Here is a 23,610-nt window from a genome sequence, read left to right as displayed (position 1 = left end):
ATTGGGGGCTCCTGGGGGAAGAGGGGGCTTTCTCCCCACTCATCTGAGGTCCCTCACAGGGTGAACGCTCCCTACTGGGGCCCCCGGGAACTCAGAACAGCTGGGGCTATCTCTGGCCTGGAACTCAGCACTCCTGGCCACACGGGGCTCCTCTTCCCCAGACCAGACTGGCTTCCCCTCTCAGAGTCAAACAAGGGAGAAGGAAGAGACGCTGGGGGGCTGTGCAGCTGCTGCTCCCAGCTCCCCAGGGCCGGTCCCCACCTTAGAAATGGGGGGGGGGGGCACTGAGAGGAACTCAGAGACAGTCTTCTCCCAGGGTCCCAGGAGGCCAGCTGTGGGGCTGGGTCTCTGGGGGTCACCCTACGAGTCCCCAGCTCACATTTCACTCAGCCAGTCTTTTTCTTCCCTGTCTTTATTCCCCTTCTGTACAAAAAAAAAAAAGAAAAAGAAAACCCAAAACAAAACAACAGAAACCCTCGGAGGGATCCCTTCCAGAAGCTCAGCCCATTCACTGAAGCAGCAGGCCGCACGACCAGGGTGAGCCAGACAGCAAGTCCGCCCCACCCGCCATCCCACGTCCGTCTCCTCTCCCCTGCCATCTCCGCCCCTCCGCCCATCTCCTCCCTTCTCTAGTTTCTCAGCTCGGCCTCCTCCTCCTCTCTCCTCCAGCCCCTTCACTCTCTCACTCTCCCGCCTCCCACACGCCCCCCGCCACCACCACTGTTTTCACCGCCTCGCCCAGCCCCGCAGAACAGGAGTCAGATTAAGCTTTTCCCAATCAATGTGTAATTTGGCCCGAGCAGATGTAAGAGGATTAATTATTTATATCACACAATCAGGAGGCTGGCGTGTCACTGCCAACAAGCTGTCCTCCACAGCCCCGCCTTTCACACTGGTTGGTAGACCCCCGCCCTGTTCCCTGCGTGGTGGGGTGGGGGCCCTGAGACCTCAGAGGGGAGCAGAGAGGCAGGCGAGACGTGCTTCAGGTGTGCTTGACCCAGGCGGCTGGTCCAGCCAAGTGATGGCTGAGTCCGGCTAGACGGGCTCCCACATCCGCCCGGGGCCCCTTGCTGGGAGCTGGGGTGGACCAAGGCGCATCTCTGATTTCCGAGATCACAGCCTCTTGGGTGAAACAGGAGGAAGCAATCAAGACCAAGGCGGAAGTTAAAAAACAAAGATCCCTTAGTCCTGTCCAGGTCAGTTGGGAAAAATCCACGTACTTAAGCGTTGAGATTGCTCAAGGCCTTTCCTCTTGGATCCCAACACCACGTTTAGAAGGACCATCTGCCTGCTGGGGGAGCCCTCTCAGAGGCCAAGGGGCTGAGCCACAGGGGGTGGGCATAGACACCCGCCTCCTCTCACCACCCCCTTCCTCCTGGGCCGCCGGGGCTCCCCAACATATCCCTGGAGGTCCGGAAGGGCTCCCTGAAAGCCTCTGGAGCCCTGGAGGGTGCCTGATCCACACTGAAGCATTTTTGGGGCCTCTGGTGAGCTGGAGGGCCGGGAGGGAAGGAGGCAAGTAAGAGCAGGTGCACACCTGTCAAACCTGCAGGGGACCCGCCTATGCCTCTGGCTCCTCCTCTGTGCCTGACGGTTGACCAGGCTCTGAGCTGTGGGGAAGGATGGAGACAAAGGAAAACCACAGGGACCCAGAACCTGTGGAAACCTGCAGGTCCTGGCTCATTAACTTTGTAGTTAAAAAACTAAACATAACTTTGTTATAGAAAAGTCACAAGACCGATCCAGGAAACCGCTGTACTCCCTTCGCCCAGACCCACCAAACGTGGTCAATATCTTGCCACATTTGCTTCTCGATGATCTCTTCAAATGCAGACTTATCCCTTATTATTGTCATGACATGAGGATGAATGTGGGTGGGTCTGCTTGGTAGGGTGTCCGCGGGAATGAAGGGGTGCCCAGGGAAGTTGGCACAAGAGGTCGCTTCTGGGCATGCGACACCTGGTGTGTGGGGCCTGTGAGCAGAGAGCAAATAGCAGAGAGGAGCCCACCTGTGGATGGAGCCCAGGACTCGCAGGTGCAGGGTGGAAGCCCAGAGAAAAATACAGATGCTTTGGGCGTCTCCTGCCGCATCTTTGCCATTGTCCCAGCCAAGCCAGACCTGCCCCCTGTACCCACAGGGCCACAGGACTCCAGGGAGGCTGGAGGTCATCTGATCTTTCTCCTGCCTCTAGCCCGGTGAATGGTTAAACCCAGAGGACACACGGTTTTCATCCTATTTAAAAACATCCTCAAGGATAAAGACTCTGTGATTTCCCTGGGCTTCTGGTTCCAGCATTAATTATCTGCACTACAGGGAGCATCGCCTGTGTCTAGCCTGAACCTCTGGCTGTTTCTTTGACCTGTTTCCTCAGGTTCTGCCCTCTGGGGCCACGCTGCCTCTCTTTGGCTCTGCCCTCCACTCCCACCAGAGGGCTTATTTCCTAGTCTGGGACCATCAGCATCCCTGGCACTGGGCGATGCTGGGGCTTTATAACCATCTCAGTGGTGGGGGCACACCATCAGGTCTGGGCTGGGGGAAGGAGCGGGGCAGAGTGAGGGCCGTGGCGGGGAGGGTCTGAGTGTGCCCTGGAGCGCCGCTGAGGCCACTGGCGTCTGGAAGTCTCGGGCAGTGGTGGTGCCCAGGCAGGAGGGTGCCCAGAGGGGCCGCTCTGTGAGTTTACAGAGTCGGCGAGGCCACATTCTGGAGCGCTGAGTGCCTGCCACACGAGCTCCACGCTGAGAGCGGTAAGTGACTAAACGGCAGTTCCCACCTTCGAGAAGCTCGCTCAGCAGTGAGGCGTTCATCAGTGCGGCGAGCAACAGCTGCGGGGGGGCCGTGGGGATGATGGATCTGGGTGCCCGATGGTCAGGGCCGGCGGTCCCAGAAACCCCACCCTGCCAGGGGACCGCTTTGGTGAGCATAGGACTAGAATCTGGATCTGACTGATCGTGCTGGCTTGTTTTAGCTTTTCCTCCTGAGTCTCTCTGCTTCCTTTCAGAAACAAGGGGTAAAGAAGCCGTGCAAACAGAAGGAGGGACACCTTCTGTCTCAGAGGAAGGGAGTGTGTGCTCATGAGGAAAGGGCGAAGTCCACCTGGCCAGGGGTGAACGGGTGTGCTGGGGGAGGGTCCCAGACACCCACAGTGGACCCAGCACCATGCTGGACGCCTGGACCACAGGTCACAGCCCTGTGACAGGCGGGGGTGTCGAGGGGGCCTCCTCACAGGGCCTCTCACCTGTACTGGGTGACCGCGGGGTTGGCCTTGGCCGAGCAGTGGAACGTGACCACGTTGTCCTCCAACACTGGCTGCGGCTCCACCGACAGGTTGACAAGTGGGGGGTCTGCAGAGAGAAGAGGTGCCCTTGCAGACTGCGTGCTGTGTGCACCACGGTTTGGGGGAACATGAGGGTAAAGGCCAGCAATTCCACCACCAGGGTCTGTCACAGCAGACCCTCCCCCGGGGGTCCCCAGAAAACTGGGGGCCTCAGCAGGGGGCTCCCTCCGTCCCTGGAAGTGCCCGATTCAGGCCATCCTGGCAGTGGGTTCAGGACTCCTGCTATGGATTCAAGTTCTTGTTCAGTCCTTAAGTCATGTTTGACTCTGTGTGACCCCATGGACTGCAGCACGCCAGGCTTCCCTATCCTCCACTATCTCCCAGAGTTTGCTCAAACTCATGTCCATTGAGTCGGTGACGCCATCCAACCATCTTGTACTCTGTCGTCCCCTTCTCCTCCTGCCCTCAATCTTTCCCAGCATCAGGGATGGATTAAAGGGTGGTGTTTAAATGAACAGCCACCCCGGAAGCAGGGCTGTCTGGGCCCCAGAGGGTGCTTGCTGCCTACCTTTCAGCTTTGGGTGAACAAACCACTGCCGGAAAGACAGGTGTGAAAGGGCATGGAGGGGGGCACGAGGAGGATGTGGATACTAAGTCCCTTTAAATACGAACTTTTCTGTCTTTGAAATGTCCATCTTGCATCTCTTTGTGTAACGGTTCTGGTGCCTCTGTTACCTTGGCACTTGCAGCCTTCCCCGAGCCTAACCTTCTCTGCTGAGTCCTGACGGGTGTCACTCAGCCCTCAGCCCTCCAGGCGGGGCTCGCCTTTGTCACTCAATACGATGAAGCCCAGCTCTCAAGGGCAAAATGGTCAGAGGTGGAGGAAACAGGAAGTCAGAGAGGGAGAGAGAGATGGGGAGACAGACACACAGAGGTCATGCAGAAGGGAAGCGGGGGAGGGACGGGGGCAGAGAGATGCCTATGTAGGAGAGATGTGAAGATGAGGGAGGGAAGGAGAAGGAGAGAGACCGAGAGAGAGAGAGGGAGAAAGTGCAGAGGCGGAAACAGAGAAGCAAAGAGCAGACACGGATAGGCTCAGAGAGAGACTCACGTGTTCAGGGAGACACACAATGAGACAAAAATTTTAGACATAAGGCCAAAAGACCAAGGGGGACTGAGCAGATGGAGACAGAAGGTGATAAGGTGCTGGGGAAAAAGCCAAAGACAATAATGAGACGTAGAGGAAAGAAACAGGATGAGGGACAGTTGGAAACAGAGGAGGTGGTATCCACAGCAGAGATCAGAGGTGGCGGATCAGCCCAGAAAGAGACCTCGGGGTGGCCTGGCCCTCCTGAGCTCGGGGGAGGCCAGTTCAGGACCTGCTCTGAAAGCTGAGCGTCCCTGGGCTCTGGGGTAGGCGCCCAGGCCTCAGCACCCCGGGCATCCACGTTCCAGGGGAGCGGAGACGACAGGCCTGGAGGTCTTGCTGGAGTTCAGCTCTAGGCTGGGTGAAGAGGGCAGCTTGGTCCCTGTGTCCTAGTCAGGCCCTGGGGCCGAATCTTCTGCCAGACCTCATCTATAGGCACAGCTCTGTGCTGGGAGGGCAGGAAGACTTGCCAGGGGGTTCACCCCATTTTCAGAAAGAGAAGTAAGAAAGTTGGTTTCTCAGAGACCATCTGGAAAACGCTGACCCTCTCTGGGTGCATGTGAAGGGCACCGCTGGGGGGAGCAAGACTCCAGCCGCCTGGCCCAGCTCCTGGTTGAGATGACAGAGGGATCCTTGAGCCCCTCGAGAGTCAACTGCGCAGCCGCCCAGCTACAGACGGAGCCTCACCCACCCCGGAGTTGGGATTGCTTGGCAGTGTGCCCTCCCTGTGCCCTGCTGGTGTTCAAGCTGCCTGCTGGGGTGACGGGCTTGGGGGGAGATGACCCATAGGGCTGCACCGGGGTATGCAGACAGTTTGTTTAAGACGAAGGAGAGAATGCTGGTTCCTGACAGCAGCAGGTGGTCGGCCAAGCTGGAGCTGTTCTCCCCACATCCGTTCTGGACGGGACCACAATTCTGGGAACGTCTCCTATGGCTTGCTTGCCTTTTCCTGGAGAGTTAATTGTGGGGAAGTGTTGGCTACTTCAGTGACCTCAAAGTTGGGTTTTTTACTCATTTGTTTTTAAATAGGAATTATTTCAATAAAATTTTGTATGTATTTATTTGGCTGTGCTGGGTCTTCATTGCTGCGTGGGCTTTTGTCTAGTTGCAGCGAGCGGGGACTACTCTCTAGGTGCGGCGCATAGGCTTCTCATTGTGGTGGCTTCTCTTGCCGTAGAGCATGGGCTCTAGGGTGCGCGGGTTTCAGCAGTTGCGGCACGTGGGTTCGGCAGTTGTGGCTCCTGGGCTCTAGAGGGCAGGCTCGTAGTTGTGGTTCAAAGCCTCAGGTGCTCTGTAGCACATGGGATCTTCCCGGAGCAAGGACTGAACCCACATCTCCCGCCTTAGCAGGCAGATTCTTTACCACTGAGCTACCAGGGAAGCCCTCTACATTGGTTTTTAAAGCGTGATTCCAGCGGACCCAAAGATGCGTGGCCAGGACTTGCTTTGAGAGCTCTGCTCCTATTTCCCAAGACAGCTACACCCCCAGAACCAAGCAGCCTCCTCCTGGCTGTTCCCCATCACCTGAGTGGGCTATCTGCTGGCCCACCCAGCTGAGAACCAGGGCTAGTTCCAGAGCCTCTAGAAACCAGCCACAGAACGTGCGGGGCAGCTCTAGGAGGCCGGTCCCCACCTGGCTGTCCTTTATAAAGTGGTGAGACTTCCAGGGACAGAGAGACGAAACACACATCTGCTGGAGGACCTTCTGGCTGTCTGTTCCCTTCCCCTGCTCCCCTCCTCTACCACCGAGCTGCCCTTCTCAGTTATCCTGTGGACTCCTGTCTCCAGAAGCTTTCCCACCTCTTTGCAGCATCCTCGGTACCCAGGAGAACAGGCTCCCCCTACACCCCTGGAACCTTCCACACTGGCCGGTCTCATCTGAGCCTCCACCCCAGGCCCAGAGGTATCACACCCCTCTCTCCACACTTCTCCTCTGCATGTGCAGGATATGAATTTTCAGAAGTCCACCAGGCTCCGGAGGTATAAATAGTTTATGTCATATCCGACTATTAAACATGATTTTAATCCCATTTGTGATGTCGGTTGCATAACTTGCGGGGGGCAGCTTTGATGTAGCTGGCGGAACTGAGATCGCACTGAACAGATGTTACAGCTGAGAGTCTGTTAGAGTTTCCATCAGCAGCCTGCCTCCGCACGCGCGCGCGCGTGTGTGTGTGTGTGTGTGTGCGCGCGCGTGTGCTCTTGTGCACGCACGTTCAGGGGAAGTATTCATCCAGGAAGGGACGAGAAAGGAGAGAAACTCCATGACTCAGTGATTTTATAGCACATCCATTTGAAGCTTGGCAGCTGGATGCAGAGTCCAGATGCAGCGAGACTTTGGGGGTGTTAAGCTTTCTCTCCCATTACTCAATCTGGGGGCTTTGTCTTCCGTTGGGTAACATCTAAAGACCAAGGGAAACAAACAACAAATGTGTTTTTGCTGAGTTTGGATGCTTCTTGGTTGACTGAGAAAATGAGCAGGTTTGCAAAGGCAGCTCTGATCCAGCCTGTGGTGTCCACAGTAAACAGCTGGATGCTTACTGAATGAACAAAGGGATGCGTGGGGGGGAGGGCGGAGAGCAGCAGGGAGGGGGCAGAGAGAGCCTGCTCTTTTGCTCAGCAGGCGTGAGTAGGCACCTTGGGGAAAGGGAGACGAGTGGATGCAGACCTCCCCTCCCTGTGGGGGCTGGGTGCACCGGGGAGGGGCAGCTGCACCCCCATGACAGGTGCTGGGTGCTGCGCTGGGGTCGCTGCTCAAATGATTTAGCTGAATCCTTCCAGCCAGCGTACGAGCCAAGCACTGTTACCTCCACATTCAGATGAGGAAACTGAGGCACAGAGAGATTAAATAACCAGCCCAGCACCACTCAGTAAGTGGCAGAGCTAGAATTCCAAGCAGGAAGGATGCTGCGGCTTTAACCACAACTCCGGACTGCCTTGGATAGGGCCCGTCTAGGAAACCGGGCACCTGGATTCTCGGCTTCACCTTGACCTCATTCCTGCTGCCTCCCTCCTGGGGTGGCTGAGACGTCCCTGGAAAGAAAACCAGTGAGGCCCAGAGACCTGGCAAGGCCGGCATCCTCCTCCGGGGCAGACTGTTGTCTATGTGTCCTGGTAAATGCATCATGGCATTAGTGCACGTTCAGAGGAACGTGTTTTAATAGTTGGTGGGCTGTTGTCATGATGATGGCTTTCTTGTTAACAGAGAGGTACTGCTTTGTGACGCAGAAACATAGCTTCCCCCCAAGGCTCTCCTCCCAGGACCCAAGAGCCGACCCAGTGGGTTCTCCTGTGGGGGTTCTGTGGCTGGCACAGCCCTCCTGACCAGCTGGGTGGAGGGTGGGGGGCTGCACAGTGGCCACGACGGGCAGCCTGGTACAGGAGGCTCGGATGTCTGCGGCTCTCACGCTCATTCCTCCCGGATTTGGCTTGTGTCTGGAGAGACCTCTGATTCATGGTCAATCCCAGGGCAAGAAGAGACCTTGGACGTCACTCAGTCAAATGAGACTAGGAACCGGCGTCCCCTGGGTGACATGACCAACTCAGGCCCACACAGCTCATGGATGGTAGAGCCTTTCTGGGCTGTAGACTACCCCAATCCCCCCACATCTTGCTTTCTTTCCATAGTTGGGCCTGCGGCTGATGCCATACCTGCGACACATAAGAAGCAGGTGGGTGTGGACAGTGGGGCCTGGACTGGGGCAAGGGAGGGAGACATTCCTCCAAGGGTGACCTTGAACTTACACGACCTTTAAAGCGAGAGCCTCCCTCCCATCACCCTGATTCTTGGCCTGCCCAGAGCCCTGGTGCTCCTGGCTCTCACTGGATGGGGAATGGAAGAGCCCTCTTCTTGGTGTGGATGGAGGTGGAGGGGGTTTTAATAGCTGGTGAAGATGGTGAATACAAAACCAAGGATCGAACCCATGCCTCCTGCAGTGGAAGTGGAGTCTTAACCACTGGACTGCCAGGGAATCCCCGGTGATGTTTTTAAGGGGATTGTCACCCTCATCTGTGACAGTAAGAAGGATAAAACGGTCCTTCGGGTGCCCAGACAAACCTGCTAGTCCCTAGGATTGATGGACCCAGGTCCTGCCTCCAGCTGTCCTGCAGGGGCCTGGCCCTGGCCTGGCTCCTTCCCCCGACCTGTGCTCTGGGCAGGAGTGCCAGGTGGCCCTGCCCCCGGCCAGGTCAGTACTCACGCTGGATGTCGATGGTGACCGAGGTCTCCTTCCCTCCGGGGATGGCTTTGTTCGTGGCTCGGCATACGATGCTCTGCCCGTTCTCCACATCGCCGGGGGAAATGAAGAGGGTGCTCACAATGCTCTCACGCTTGCCATCTCGGAGAAGGGTCTATGGGTCGGGTGGGGAGAGAGAAGGCCCCAGGTCACTCATCACTCATCACTGGGACAGCTGGGCAGGTGAGGCAGGACACGCGCCAGCCTCGGAGAGGAGGGAGGAGCACTGTGGATAGAGGTAGGTCAGCTCAGGACACCCAGGGGTGCCCATCTCCATGCAGAGCCACAGGTCACGCTTGGCACCCTGGCCCGGCTGAGCACCAGGCTTCAGGAAGAAAAAGGAACTGGAAAGTGACTTGCCCACCCAGACACAAAAGAAACCAGCTTGGGCTCAGTGGAAACCAGGCTGCCGGTGCTATGTAGAAATGAACTTGTAACTATTCTGCCTCTGGTCTGGGGGTGACTCTGGGTCTGTAGGGAGTGCTGAGACAGGGATAATAGTCAGGTGCTGTGGCCCCGGGAATGATGCTGGTGCAGAAGGGTGCCCAGCTGGGGGGTGGGGGGTAAAGGCAGGGCTAGGGTGGAGATGCGTGAAGAATCAGCACACACTGACCATTTCATTACTTTACCTGTATAAACTCTCTCAACTTTTCAATCATTTCACTACCAGACCTCACTGGAGCTCAGACTAAGCCACAGACACGACAGGTGCCATCGTCTTTCATTTAGCAGTGGAGAAAACAGGCGTGATCAAGAGAGGCTATGGAGCTTGATTAAACTCACTTTGAGTTGGTGGCAGCGATGTAAGTAACAGGATCCTGGAGTGTACTGAAGAGCATCCACCCAAATTCATGACCACCCCGAACCTCAGAATGTGAAACTATTTGGAAATGGGGCCTTCACAACTTAGTTAAGTAATTAGTAGTTGGTTAAGGATCTTGAGACAAGATCATCCTGGATGTAGCATGGGCCTTAAATTCAATGATGGGTGTCCTTGTAAAAAGAAGAAAAGACATGGAGACACAGGAAGGAGGCCGTGGCAAGGAGGAGGCAGAAACGGGAATGATGCTGCCACAAGCTCAGGAAAGCCAGGAGCCCCTAGGACCTAGAAGAGGCTAGAAGATTCTCCTTGGGGCCTTTGGAAGAAGCACAACTCTGCCCACGCTTTGACTTCAGAGTTTTCGCCTCTATAAGTGTGAGCCAATACATTTTGGTTGTCTGAAGAACCAAGTTGTGGTACTTGGTTCCAGCAGCCCTAGAAACTAACGCAGGCCTGAAGGTCCCCTGTCTTCCTCTTGACCACATGCTGATTCCTCATGGCAGCTGTTCTCCTTCATTGCCGGTACCCACTCCCCCGGCAGAGACCACTTCCAGCTATTGCCCCATCACTTTGGTACCCTGAACCCTTGATTCCCTGGTGGCCCACGAAGGTGGGTGCCCACTGGAGAGGTGCAGTGGGCAGCAGGGCCATTTCGGTTTGGGGTAGGGGCTGGACTTGCTCAGTACACCCCAGGAAGGAACATGATCTTATTTTCCCATGATTGGAGCTGAGGAATAGATGGACAGACTCTACTTCCTCAAAACCTCCCTGAAAATAACCACAACATCGTCTCACAGGACCCTGGAAGGAAGGAAGCCTTGTCTCCCAAATAACTGGAGAGAAAACTGAGTTTAGAGTGAGCCAGGAACTCATTGGGCAGGGCAGGGATTTGCATAGGAGAATGGTGAGCCCTGAGCCTCAACTTCCCCACCGCAGCTTCCTGAGGACCTGTAAGCCAGCCAGGTGGCGTGATCCCCTCTTCAAGGCGGCAACAGTTAGCAGATTAAGCAGCCTCCCTTTATTAGTGACATGTAGGCAGCTGGGGGCTTCCCTAGTGGCTCAGCTGGGTAAAGAATTCACCTGCAATGCAGGAGACCCTAGTTCGATTCCTTGGTTGGAAAGATTCCCTGAAGAAGGGATAAGCTACCCACTCCAGTATTCTTGGGCTTTCCTGGTGGCTCAGATGGTAAAGAATCCATCTGCAGTGCAGGAGACCTGATCCCTGGGCGGGGAAGATTCCCTGTTGGAGGGCATGCCAACCCACTCTAGTATTCTTGCCTGGAAAAATCCCCATGGATAGAGGAGGTTGGTGGGCTACAGTCCATGGGGTCTCAAAGAGTCGGATATGACAAGCGACTAAGCACAGCATCGCGCGGGCAGCTGGATCCCGACTCTGGGTCCTCAGTTCAGTGGCCTGCACTACGGGAACAGGCCCGGAGCCTCCATCTAGGATAGCACATCCCGCTGAAGACAAAGCCAGACTCAGATGTGGAGACACTCACAGCTCTTCTCCTCTGCTGGAGGAAACCGCCCGGGCCCAGGCCTGCTCTCATCCACCATCCTTTCTGGAACGTGGGGTGGGAAGGGGGAGGGTGGTCTCAGTCCTTCTGCAGAGGGATCCGGGCGAGAGCCTGGGGGAGGGTGTCATGGTCAGTTGCGGAAGCCGGAGGGCTGAGTGTCTGGAGCTCAGACTCAGGACCAGGGTGCTAATCTGGAGGCTGGTCCCAGGGGGCGGGTCAGAGTGGGCGTGGTGTCAACCGGTCCAGCCGGAACCTCTCCGCTGCACCCTAGTAACCGGCGGGCTCCTGGCTTTTCAGCAGACCTCACACGTCTATAAATAGCCAAGCGATAATAAGCACAATTTCCTGGATGAAAATAAGACCGCGGGGTTGGGGTAGGGGAGGTGGGGAGGAAGATCCTATTGTTCTTTCCCGCTTTTCTTTTCTTTACTTTTCCGTTGTGCTAACCAGGGACATTTACATAAATTTTAGTCTGCCAGGGTACCCTCGGATTGATCTGCTCCTGGGGTGCTGGGGAGCAGGGCCATCTGGGTGCCGGTAGGAGGGGAGTCAAGGGCCCGAGCTCCTAATTAGGCCCCTGACTGCTGCCCCCTCCCCGCACCCAGAGTGCTCCTCGCCCGGAAAGATGATTAATGACATATTTACTGTGTCCGGGCGTGTGCTTTTCTGGGAAATAAAAATTCTGGTTCAAGTTGTTTGTTCCACCTAATTAGAGACGGGGAAATGTGTTCATTAAACCGGGGGAGGGCACAGCGTCCGCTCCCCAGGGGAGGACCCCTCCTAGCTCAGGTGGGGGGTGGTCTGTAAAGCTTTCATGGTGGTGGGGGGAGCTGAAGTCGGGGCAAAGAAGGAGCCTGGGTCTTCTCACCTGATTTCCCCCCCTCCCTTGTTCTTTCAGCATCTCCTCACCTCTGCTTTCTTTCTCTTTTCCTTCACGCCTGGCTTGTCAACCTCCCCCCTTTTCACATGCAAATGAAGTCCTGGGACCTCCTGGGTCCAGGCCAGGTAGACACTTTCTGATTTTGTGATTCCTGTCACAGCCCCCCTTTCCCTGTCCTCCTGCCCCTTCTCTGGCTCCCCTCTCCTGAACTTGGCTCTGGGGACACACAGGGCCCCAGCACCCCCACCTCCTGCTTGAAAAACCTTCTTTAGCACGCCCTCCGCCAGAGGGTAAGTGGGTTATTAGTGGTGAGTCTCTCATTTCTGGGGCCACAACCTCCAAGTCCTGGGGCAGCACTCCCTGCAGCTTGGTGGGCACTAGTGTGACCCTTACAGCTTCTCCTGTGGGTCCCACCTGTGCCTGCAGATATGGACCAGGAGTGGGCGTATATACCTCATCTGCTCAGGGGTGAACATGCCAGGCCAGGGGTCTGCCTGGGTGTGTGTCCACTGGCCTCTGACCCACTAGCTTCCATAGAGCTTTCCCCACTGTCCCATTGGCTTAGAGCTGATCTCTAGACCCTGCCTATCCTGCTCTGCTTCCTGTTTGTGCACCCCCCCCCCCCCATCGCCGATGGCAGGCACCTGGCATTCAATCAGCAGTGGTAGTTGGTGAGGGGGGTGCTGGGCTTTCCGGGGGGAGGAAGACTGCACCGTGTATCAGGTTGTCTAGTGTGGGCCGCTGCGCCCAGGGCCTCAGCTGGGCAGTCTCCAAGGCCAGAGGTGACCACTGGTGAGGGAGGAAGGAGATTTGGAGGGAGCCTAGTGGGTGGATGCCCCCGGCTTGGTGCTAAATCTGGGATGTTCATTGATATGCAAACAGCCTGGGAAGGGCTTGAGGGCCTGATTGCCTGGCAACAAGGCCCCCTCTTCTCCCTCCTCACTCACCTCGCCCACCTGCTGTGTCCCTTAATTTTTCTTTTCTTTTTTTTTTTTATCATCTCTCTTTGCTTCCCCTTTTAAGGCTGCCTGGGGAATCCACTGGGGCTTGTTATCACTAAGGGCTGTCGGAGAAGGTGGAGATTTGGGCGGTGCTTTCTGCCTCCAGACCCTGTGTCCTCATGGACTGACCCCTAGTTTTGAGTCCTGGGGCCAGGAGGGATGCTCTTCACAAAGAAGGCCGGGATGAGTGGCAGCTGGGTAGAGGCTCCAGGTGCCTAGGATGAACAGATGGATGCAGGGGGTGGGGGATGCTACGGGGACGGGTGGGGACAGACTGCAGAGCTGAGCCTCAGTGAGGGCCCTGAGAGGCGTGGTGCCAGAGAACGCATACGTAGCTTGGGCTCTAAGTCTTGTGGTCCTGGTGGTGGTGGGTGGGCGCTCTTGGGGCAGGCAGCAGTCTGAAGTTGGAAGAAGCAGAGGTGAAGAGCTGGAAGGTCAGGGGCTTCAAGGCAGACATATACACGTCTGTGGACATGCAAGGTCAAGCGACCCTCCCCCTGTCCACCGTTTCAGGGTCAAGGCCTCCACCTTCCACCTGGCGGTGGCTGCTGGGGAGCAGCAGATGGAGCAGGAACCTGGCTGGCAGGGAAGGCTTTTCTCTGGTCTCAGCACAAACTGTCTTCCTTCCTCTTCCACAACCTGTCCTGCCTCCCAGGGTCTGCCTTCCAGATGACCGCCACGTGGCCTCCATTCTGGTGCCAGGCCCAGAGAAGACGGCCTGAGGCTGGGTGTCCAGGAATAGAGGACTTGGAGAGATGGCTTTTCCTCAACTCCCATGCTTCTGCAGCCAGACACCTGCTGGGAGCCGCGAGCGCTCACCCAGGCACCTGGGCCTGGAGGGCTCTGGCTGCCCTGGGTTCAGGGAGAGGCACTCCAGCCTGTGCTGGGTTGGGGGGTGGGGGCTGGCGGAGCACCCTTCCCCTGCAGGCCACACGGTGGAGAGGCAAAATGAAACCTGGGCTTCTGAGCGACCTCTGGGTGGGGAGAGCAGGGTTGGGGAGACAGGGCTCTGGGAGGAAGGAGCCAAGGATGCTAGCAAATGTTTACAAAGCCCTGACTCTGTGCCAGGTGCTTTACAGAGTACTTTCAATGCACTATTCTTTTTTTTTTGTTTTTTTTAAATTTATTTTTGGCTGGGCTGGGTCTTCATTGCTGTGCATGGGGCTTTCTCTAGTTGCAGCGAGCAGAGGCTACGCTCTGCTGCAGTGCTCAAATGCATTATTCTTCTTAAGTCTTGCAGCAATTGTAACAGGTGTCCCTATTACATGGATACCTGTTATGTCATGATACCTATTATCATCATCCCATTTTGCAGATGGGGAAACTGAGGCAGAGATCTGATGTTACCATGACTTGTGATGGAGCTCAGGTGTGAACCAGGTTTGTAGGACCCCCAAGGCCTGCTCTATGATGACACTAACACTCTCACACAGGAAATGCCCCATGCAGATCCAGTGAGGGGAGGCAGTGATCCTAACAGGCATGCTTCCCTCTGCTCATTCAAGCCTCATGACCATCCTCTGAGGCAGGTGCCATTGGTCCCATTGTACAGATGGGGACCCTGAGGCACAGCAAGGTTAGCTAGCTTGCCCACAGCCACAGAGCTAGACGGTGGTGGAGCCTGGATACGGGCTTCCCAGCTGCCAGGCCCAGGGGCTTAACTACTCACCATGAAACAGACGCTGAGGCTTCAGCCTCGAGGGCTGTCAGGGTGGCCCTCTGGGATTTTTTCTGTAGACCGTGAATCCTACTTGACTGTTGCACATGTGTGTCCTCTCAGCCTCTCTCCCTGTCTCTCCGTCTCTGTCTCAGCTGCTCATGCCCCCGGCCTCTTCTCTTGCACAAACAAGAGATGTTTCTCCACCTTTGGGACATCACAAGTGCTGAGGTCAATGGCGCCTGCACTCCTGGGGGAGAGGGAGCCACAGAAGGCTGGGCTCTGACAGCCCCCAGGGCTGAGTCCATGGGAGCTGCGGGGTCGTCCATCCTTCTCCGTAAGCCCAAGTCACAGGTCTATAGCTTGTCAGAGCTGCCAGGCCCCTGACAGAGCAATATATATATATTGCTGTGCCTCACAATCCCCATCTGTACAAGGGGATCAATGGCACCTGCCTCAGAGGATGGTCATGAGGCTTGAATGAGCAGGGAAGCATGGCTGTTAGGATCACTGCGTTCCCTCACTGGATCTGCACAGCACATTTCCTGGGTGAGAGTATTAGTGTCATCGTAGAGCAGGCCTTGGGGTCCTACAAACCTGGTTCACACCTGAACTCTATCACATGTCAGTAACGTCAGCTCTCTGTCTTGGTTTCCCCATCTGCTATATATGTGTGTGTATGTGTGTGTGTGTGTGTGTGTATTCTCCCTAGATTTCATAGGGTGAAGCCCTGAACCTCCCTGGAGCATATTTGGACATGGGGCCTTTATGGAGGCAGTTTAGGTTGCATGCGTGCTAAGTCACCTTAGTCATGTCCGACTCTGTGCGATTCTATGGACTGTAGCCCACCCGGGTCCTCTCTCCATGGGATTCTCCAGGCAAGAATACTAGAGTGGGTTGCCGTGCCCTCCTCCAGGGGAATCTTCCTGACTCGAGGATCCAACCCGTGTCTCTTAGATCTCCAGCTTTGGCAGGCAGGTTCTTTACCACAAGCGCCACCTGGGAAGCCCTTCAGCTCACAGCACCTTGTGTGAACTAGAAAAAAGCACTCCAGCAGGTAAGTACAGAAGGTGTAGGGATGGTAAGGGATTATGAGCTGCATTCAGCCCTCCTTGACCCCTGAGCCAGGCCCCTGGGACAGGAAACACCTAAACAGCTTCAGCTGGCAGCACTGGGAAGGTGGGCAGATTGAGCAAATGAGAATACAGACATCAGTTAAATTTGAATTTCGGTTAAACAATGAATAATCTTTAGTATAAGCATGGCCCATGCAATATTTGGAACATACTTACACTGAAAAGTTATTTGTTGTTCAGAATTGATGCTTTTGAACTGTGGTGCTGAAAAAGACTTTTGAGAGTCCCTTGGACTGCAAGGAGATCAAGCCAGTCAATCCTAAAGGAAATCAACCCTGAATATTCATCAGAAGAACTGATGCTGAAGCTCCAATCCTTTGGCCACCTCATGCAAAGAAACAACTCATTGGAAAAGACCCTGAGCCTGGGAAAGATTGAATGTAGGAGGAGAAGGAGGCGACAGGATGAGATGGTTGGGTGGCATCATCAACTTAATGGACGTGAGTTTGAGCAAACTCAGGGAGATAGTGAAGGACAGGGAAGCCTGGCGTGCTGCGGCTCATGGGGTTGCAAAGAGTTGGAAATGACTGAGCAACTCAACAACAAACCTGAGATTCACTTTTAACAGGACGTCCTGTATTTTATCTGGCAACCCTCAGCTCTGGTCACCTCTGTCCCTGAGTTGCTTCCTCTGACCATATTCCATTCTTAGGGTTGTCACCATGCCCAGCAATTCCCCCAGGAAAGAGAGGAAGAGGAGGAGAGACAGAAAAGGTCGCATAAGTAGAGCCAGAGCCCTCGAGAGAAAAATGATAGAGAGACAGAGAAAAAGAAAGACACAGAGAGACAAAGAGCTAGGAGCCAAAGGCCACACAAAGTCATACAGGCAGAGCAAGAGCTGCCAAGAGATGGGGAGAGCTGCCCCTGCCCCCGGCTTCCTCCTCTCCTCTGCAATGCCCCCAAACCCCGCCTCACCTTGGAGTAGGTGGCTCCGTTGATCACCTCTCCCTTTCTCAGCCAGATGATGGAGGCAGCAGGCTTGGCATTGTCTGCATGGCAGGTGAGGTTGAGGGGGTCCCCAGCCCGCAGGCTGATCACAGGCCCCCCGAGGATCACCGGGTCGTCAGGCGGCACTGCGGGGGGAAAGAGAGGGAAGAGGTCAGGCTGAGGGCACCCCTCCTCTCGGGTAAGGCTGAGTGGATTTTATGGAGCCGCTGACAAACAGTAATTATCATCCTTTAATAAAATGTATAATCCCCTTGTATTATAACAATAACAGTGATGACAGCAGTAATCCCGACACAGGCGTCGCGTGTTTATTTGCAGAGGACGCTCATGTCATCATCTCATTCTGCGCGGCAGCCTGCAAGGGGACAGGGCAGGCGTCATTAGCTGCAATTTGCAGATCGGAGAGCGTGCCACTGCTGCCTGGATCCTATCCTTCTTTCTAACTTCTCTCTTTTAAAACAAAGCCCTGTCACGTCTGTCATCTGATTTAATCCTCACCGCAGCCTTGCGAGGTAAACATCATTATCCCAATTACTCAGATCCGGAAACCGAGGCTCAGCGGGATTAAGTGACTTGCTCAAGGTCACACAGTGGCCGAGTGGAGGAGGCCAGGGCTGGAAGCAGGTCCCCCGACACTTGGAGCACCAGGCTGGCCGCTTCCCTCGGAGGAGACAGGTGACAGGCAAACTTTCGGGGCTGAGACAGAGTTCCAGAGAGCTGTGCAATCCTGGGCATCTCCTTTGGACCTGATTCTCCCAGAGCGGCTCCAACTCCCTCCTCCCAGAGCCGGAATGAGTCTCTCCTGCTTGGTCCTTCCTCTCTATTTCACGGCAGTGCGGTCCCTGCTGAGAGATGCAGGCTGCCAAGAGGAGAATGACGCCTCCCACGGAGCCCAGCTCAGGGCCTGGTGCCTGGTGGAAGCTCCATAAACATTTGTTAAAGTGCAGTCACGCCTCTGACCCCCGTGACAACCATGGGATGCTGCGTGGTCGCTGATAGTGATGGATGACTACTGTTTGGAGAAGGGGCCCAGAGCCTCTTCTGAGGTTCATGCTTGTGGACCTCAGGGTCCACAAGGGGCTCGAGGGTCTCAGGCCCCTGCTGCGCCCTGCCTCTCCTTCCTGGACAAACAGGAAGGGGCAGGGTGCTCCCTGGAGACCACCTGACGGGTCCCTGGTCTCCTCCCTGGGGAGGGGCTGGTCAGTCAGTTCTGCAGGCCTGAGGAGGGCTGAGCTGGGTGTTTGCTCAGTGAATAGATGACGGGGTCGTCAGGTGAGAGCTGAGGTCTTCACGCAAAAGGCCTTCTTTGTCCAGTGGTGAGAGGAAGTCCATCCTACCACTCGGGCCCTAAGCGAGCTTTTGCATCTCTGGACTGAGGCAGCAGGCCCTGCTCCCTGCAGCGAGAGAAAGCCTGTGCTTAGCAATAAAGACCCAGCACAGCCATAAATAAACCAAACTTTAAAAAGAAAGAAAGAAACTCCTCTTGGCTCAGACGGTTAAGAATCTGCCTGCAATGCAGGAGTACTGGGTTTGATCCCTGGGTCGGGAAGATCCCCTGGAGAAGGGAATGGCAATCCACTCCAGTATTTCTTGCCTGGGAGATCCCATGGACAGAGGAGACTGGTGGGCTACAGTCCATGGGGTTGCAAACGGTTGGACGTGACTGAGCAACTAACACTCTCCCCTTCTTTCCGGGAGGCTCTGGGGCAGGTAAGTATCCTAAGATGCATGCCTTGAGCCAGTGTCCCTGCCTCTCCCTTCCCGGCCTCCAGAAAGCCTGGTTAAGAATGATGGCCTGGCCGATGCCAACCCTCAAGTTTCTATTGCTGAGGGGAAAAAAACCCTTCGGGCTTCCAAGTTGCTTTCATCAGCCTCAGGCCTCTACTGTGATCCTGGCCCAGGGAGGGAGATGGCCTCATTCAACCCTGCCCAGCCTCCCAGGGGGCCCTGGCTGCAAGCAGATGGTGGGTGTGGACCGGACGATGAGGCCAGCCCCCCACCCCTCCCTCCCTGTACTTCCTCATTAGTGCTGGAGGCCTCCGTGGTGCCCTGGGGCCAGAGAGCCGCAGGGAGGCGGATGAGGGCTTGCGGTAAGTGGGGGGTGGGTGTGACAGTGTGTGTGAGGGGATTTTATCTCTGTGTTTCGGGCCACCCTTCCAGCAGGGCTGGCCTCCTGCTTCCTCCCTCTGTTACCTCCCCTCAAGCCGCCCAGGATGGAGGCACTCAGACTGAGCTCGCTGAGGGCCAGGGAAACTGGAGACGACCACCCGAAGCTTTGGTAACAGCATCGGCACCTGGCCCGTCCTGTCTCCGAGGCCTCCCCAGGGTTGAGTCAAGGGGGTGGGATTGTGGAAATTGCCCTAAATCAGAGGCTGAAGTGGCAAGGCAGCCCCCTGTCCGGTTTTGTTTCCTCAGCCGCCTAATACTGACCGGCCTTGGGCCCGAGACAGCGGTTCTCACTGCAGTTTACGATATTCCCAGAGAGGTTTTAAACATCCTGTCACCAGGCTACACCCTGAGCAGCTGCAGCTCCATCTCAGGAGGTGGACCAGCGCATCAGGGCTTTTTAAGGCTCCTGGAGAAGGGACTTCCCTGGTGGTCCAGTGGTTAGGACTCCATGCTTCCACTGTAGGGGGCACTGGTTCGATCACTGGTCAGGGAACTAAGATCCACGTGGTGCGACCAAAACCAAAAATAAATGCTCCCAGCGGGTTCTGCTGTGAGACCCGGTTTGAGAACAGGCTGTCTCTGGGCCTTTGCTCAGTAAACCAGCCTGTGATCAAGGCGTGGAGATCGAGGAGGCCTTTCTAAAAAGCAAGCACAGGGAGGCTGGACCTTTCCTTCTTGCTTCTCTGGTGCTGTGTTTGTAATACCGGGTTAGAGGAGGCGAGAGGGGAGTGGGACTCTGTTGTGTGAGTGAGTAGGCATACTCATGCTCACATACACACGCACACACACACACACCCTCAGAATGGGCCCTGATTACATCTTCCCGAATAAGTGGTTATCACGCCGGTTATTCATGTAACCATGCATTATTGATCGGCCTTCGCCTCGGTGCACACCAGATGGGGTAGGAGGGGGTGCGGATGGGGCTGGGGTGGGCGAGGGTGGTGGGGGATGAGGGGGGGAGGCTTGGGGGCAGCGGGCTGAATAGAAATCAACAGTCCTTCTTGGCAGCTGTGGCTCCCGATGGAAGGGGACCTCTCGTTACCTCCCCATTCAGACCCAGCCTGGAGCTTGGGGGCCAGGCGGGGAGAAAGTCTCGAGCAGCCGGAGCCTGGAGATGCATTATTCATCCACCCTCCTCCTCCCAGGATTGGTTATTATCCTGAACCACTGTAGAGCTTGGTCTCCTAATTTTTAATCACAGGGAAGGTGGAAGCGTTAGCCTTTTGTGATTAATCCAGAGATAAAAATAGTTGACTGTTGTGGTGTTGAGCTTGTTGTCAGTCAGGGAAAACTCATTAACTGTTGGGTGACTGAGGCCTGGGAGGACCTGATGGAACCCAGGCTGAGCTGGTGCCCGGAGCTGGAAGTCAGCCCTGGGGGTCACACCCTGCCTGGGACGGGGGCTGGCTCCCGGGTGCTGCTTACAGAACGGACACATAATATGAATTCCGCAGTCCTGGGCTGGCTCTGCCATTTATTCACCTGTCTTCCAGGATTCTGGCAGGTGGCTGGGGGCCTTCCTCCTTCCTCTGCCCCTCTCTGGCCACCCGCCCTGTAGATGGTACCGCTTGCATCTCCCTGTGTGGAAGGGAGCCCCTGAGGACCTTCTCCCAGCTCTGCTGCCCAGGACGAGGGGGGCTCGAACAGAGAGGCCAGAGGGCACGCACATGGTTGGTCACTCAGTCGTGTCCGACTCTTTGTGACCCCATGGACTGTAGCCCGCCAGGCTCTTCTGTCCATGGGATTCTCCAGGCAAGAATACTGGAATAGGTTTTCATGCCCTCTTCCAGGGGATCTTCCTGACCCAGGGATCGAACTCACGTCTCTTGCGTCTCCTGCATTGGCAGGCTGGTTCTTTACCACTAGCGACACCTGTCCTGCTCACTAGACACTGGATTTAAAGATACTGTGTTGATTTAGGTTTTTCTATAGGATCATATGAGAAACTCAAACACACTTTTTGACCAATGTGTAGACCCCAGCATGAATGTGTTTCATAGCAGGTTCCTTTGCACGGGCAGTTCTTTAACTTGAGATGCTGGAGTTGCTTCTCCTGGATCAGTCTTACTCAGTCTTGCAGATTTAGCTAAGGGGTTACTGAGTCCATAGAGAAGATCCCTTGGAGAAGGGCATGACAAACCCACACCAGAATTCTTGCCTGGAGAATCCCATGGACAGAGGAGCCTAGTGGGCTACAGTCCATGGGGTCGCAGAGTCAGACATGAATGAGTATATGCATGGAGGGCCCAGTCCATGAGCTCTTTCTGCATTTCCTGATTGGACCAAGTGACTGTTGTCTATGATCCCATAGCATCCTGGATATCATTCTCTCTCAGTATCCCACCTCTTCTATGGAAATGGTCCGGATGTGTTTGTCTCTCCCTAGATGGCAGCCTCCTTCATCCTGGTCCTCGTCACCTGGGAGAGCACCTGCTGATCCAGGGTGGTTTCACACGTTTGCTGAGCAGAACCTGGCTCGAGTCCACCCCTTTAAAGCTGTGCGATGTGTGCACAGAGTTCTATAATTTGACAACCTTCGCCTTCTTATCTGGAAAGTGAGGCAATAAAGATACCTGTGGGTTGTTGTTGGATTACTTTTATGATAGGAAGAATGAAGGGGGAGCTTGATAAGGGCTAGATAAATATTGAGGATCAGATCCAGTTTTTGAGAACAAAATTTAGTTTTGTTTCTGCAGATGACACTAGGCCAAGGCCCCTCTTGTTTTATTCTCAAAATAAAACCAAGTATCCTTCGAAACTGGAGAAGGAAATGGCAACCCACTTCCAGTATTCTTGCCTGGGAAATCCCACGGACAGAGGAGCCTGGCGGGCTACAGTCCATGAGGTCACAAAGAGTCGGACATTAGTGAACACATACACACACATCCTTCTAAACAGCTGCTATTAGGACTTCCATTTTATAGATTAGGAAACTGGGGCTCCGAGAGAGCAAATGACTTTGCTAAATAACACAACAGGTAAGGGCTGGAATTTAGAACCAAGTTTATCTGACCCTGCGATATGTACACTCTACCAGCATCAGAGCAGCATACAGACCTGCCCGTGAAGCTGGAGCTCTGGTCAACCCTCCTGCCTGGGTCCTGGCTCTTTATCCCAATGCATTCAGGCCCTGCATTCCCATCCCCCAGCCTGACTTCAGAGGGCTCAGTGGAGCACCGGCCTGGCTCCCAGTGTGTGCTGGAGAGACGTCTGCTAAGGGAGGGGAGGAAGGTTTCTGCCATTCACATCCCGCTTTGCTCACTTTTTCCATTCTACCCTGCCGTCAGGTTCTGAGCCCCGTGTGATCCCTGCAGCCAGCGGCCTTGAGCACATCGATGTGCCACCTGATGGCCAAAGTGTGGAACCACAGACTGTAAAGATAGGACTGAGATGTGCCCGTTTTTAAGAGTCAGCTTCTCAGGGCCAGCAGGCATTCGGAAAATCCACGCTGAGTACCTATCGTGCACCTGGCCCTGTTTGAAGCAGCAGGGATGCAAAACTCTTGCCTAAGTGGAGTTTACATTCCAGTGGAAGAGACAGACAATAAACGGATAAATACACAGTACAGTAAGTCCCCTACGTACGAATCTTCAAGTTGAGAACTTTGAAAGATGTGAACGTGCATCGGGATCCAGAAAGGAACCGGAACCTGGGCCATCAGCATCAGGTGTGAGTGACATTGCAGTCTGTCCTACTCCTGCTGCTGACGATCCTTCAGCTCCACCATCTCCCACCTCTTCTCCCTTCTCCTGCCAGTAACTCTTCTTGTCTGTTCCCTTGAGGCCAGCCTCTGTGTGCTGGGGTGATCTGCTACCCTGCCTGCTTGGCTGTCCTCCTCTCCTCTCCCCAACACTCTGCTCACGAGAGTGGGGCCGTCACACTAGAAAGATGCAAGGGCATGAGTGTGCCCACCTGACCCCGTGTGATCATCTCAGCTGGGCACGGCCGCATCAGTGACTCGTAGAATCATTACGTTTGTGAAGGCTAACTGATACGCTCAGCAGTAACCTACTGTCTGGTGAGTTCCTGAAAGACTGCCCAGAGCTCTGGGCTCCTGAAGTCGCCCCAGCACTGGGTCCTCAGCAGCGAATCTGTCTGCTCCACCCCAACCGTTTCGACCTCCCTGATGGCCGGTGACTGGCTCCATGTCTGCTTTTCAGTGTCCACTGCTCCCTGCTGCTCCAGGGTAAAAGCCAGTTCCTCCGCATGGAACCCAGCCAAGGCTTTCTTCAGCTAGGCCTTCTCTCTTCGGCTTCCTCCCGTGCTTTCGCTGGACGGGTCTGTTCATCTGTCTGCAAGGATACCCTGGCCTTTACAACGACAAGCTTTGTGAAGTTCCCTCTGCTGACAGTGTCTTCATCCTGAGATGCAACTGGCTGGGATCCTGTCCTCTCTCCAGCCCAAAGGCCACTTTGCCTGGTTAGCTTTGGTCATTCTTTTTATTTTTTTTTGGCCACACCGTGCAACATGTGGGATCTTAAGTTTCCCGACCAGGAATTGATCCCACACCCCCTGCATTGGAAGCACAGAGTCTTAACCACTGGACCACCAGGGAAGTCCGGGTCATTATTTTCTATCACCTCCTCCAGGAAGCCCTCTCTCAAACTCAGCCCCAGCCTTAAGACCATGAGCTTATGTGGCTCTTGGTGCCATTGGCCATCCCATAGCTGTGAGCTCTTTGAGGGCTGGTTCTTGCTGGATTCTTCTTTCTACCCCATACTCAGTAGAGAGTGCAGCTCAGAGCAAGCCTCAGTACATCTTGGTTGTCTAGTGCCTTGCCTGACCCCACTGAGCAGGAAGCAAATGTCCACACTTCCTT

The 23,610-nt window shown here is 55.2% G+C and overlaps 1 protein-coding gene across 3 annotated transcripts in view; it reads right to left on the bottom strand.

The window, feature by feature from the left end:
• Positions 1 to 23,610, bottom strand: part of KIRREL3 (kirre like nephrin family adhesion molecule 3) — a 599,492-nt gene that overhangs the window by 23,908 nt on the left and 551,974 nt on the right. For all 3 annotated transcript variants that reach the window (XM_043873461.1, XM_043873470.1, XM_043873479.1), the window contains 3 exons: positions 16,587 to 16,744; positions 8,622 to 8,772; positions 3,237 to 3,342 (listed from right to left, as the gene is read on the bottom strand). In XM_043873461.1, coding sequence (XP_043729396.1) covers positions 3,237 to 3,342; positions 8,622 to 8,772; positions 16,587 to 16,744 — 415 coding nt within the window. The remainder of the gene's footprint in view (positions 1 to 3,236; positions 3,343 to 8,621; positions 8,773 to 16,586; positions 16,745 to 23,610) is intronic.

This window comes from Cervus elaphus, chromosome 2 (genome assembly GCF_910594005.1).
Source record: "Cervus elaphus chromosome 2, mCerEla1.1, whole genome shotgun sequence".
NCBI classification, from domain to species: Eukaryota; Metazoa; Chordata; class Mammalia; order Artiodactyla; family Cervidae; genus Cervus; species Cervus elaphus.
This window is presented reverse-complemented; position numbering and strand designations above follow the sequence as displayed.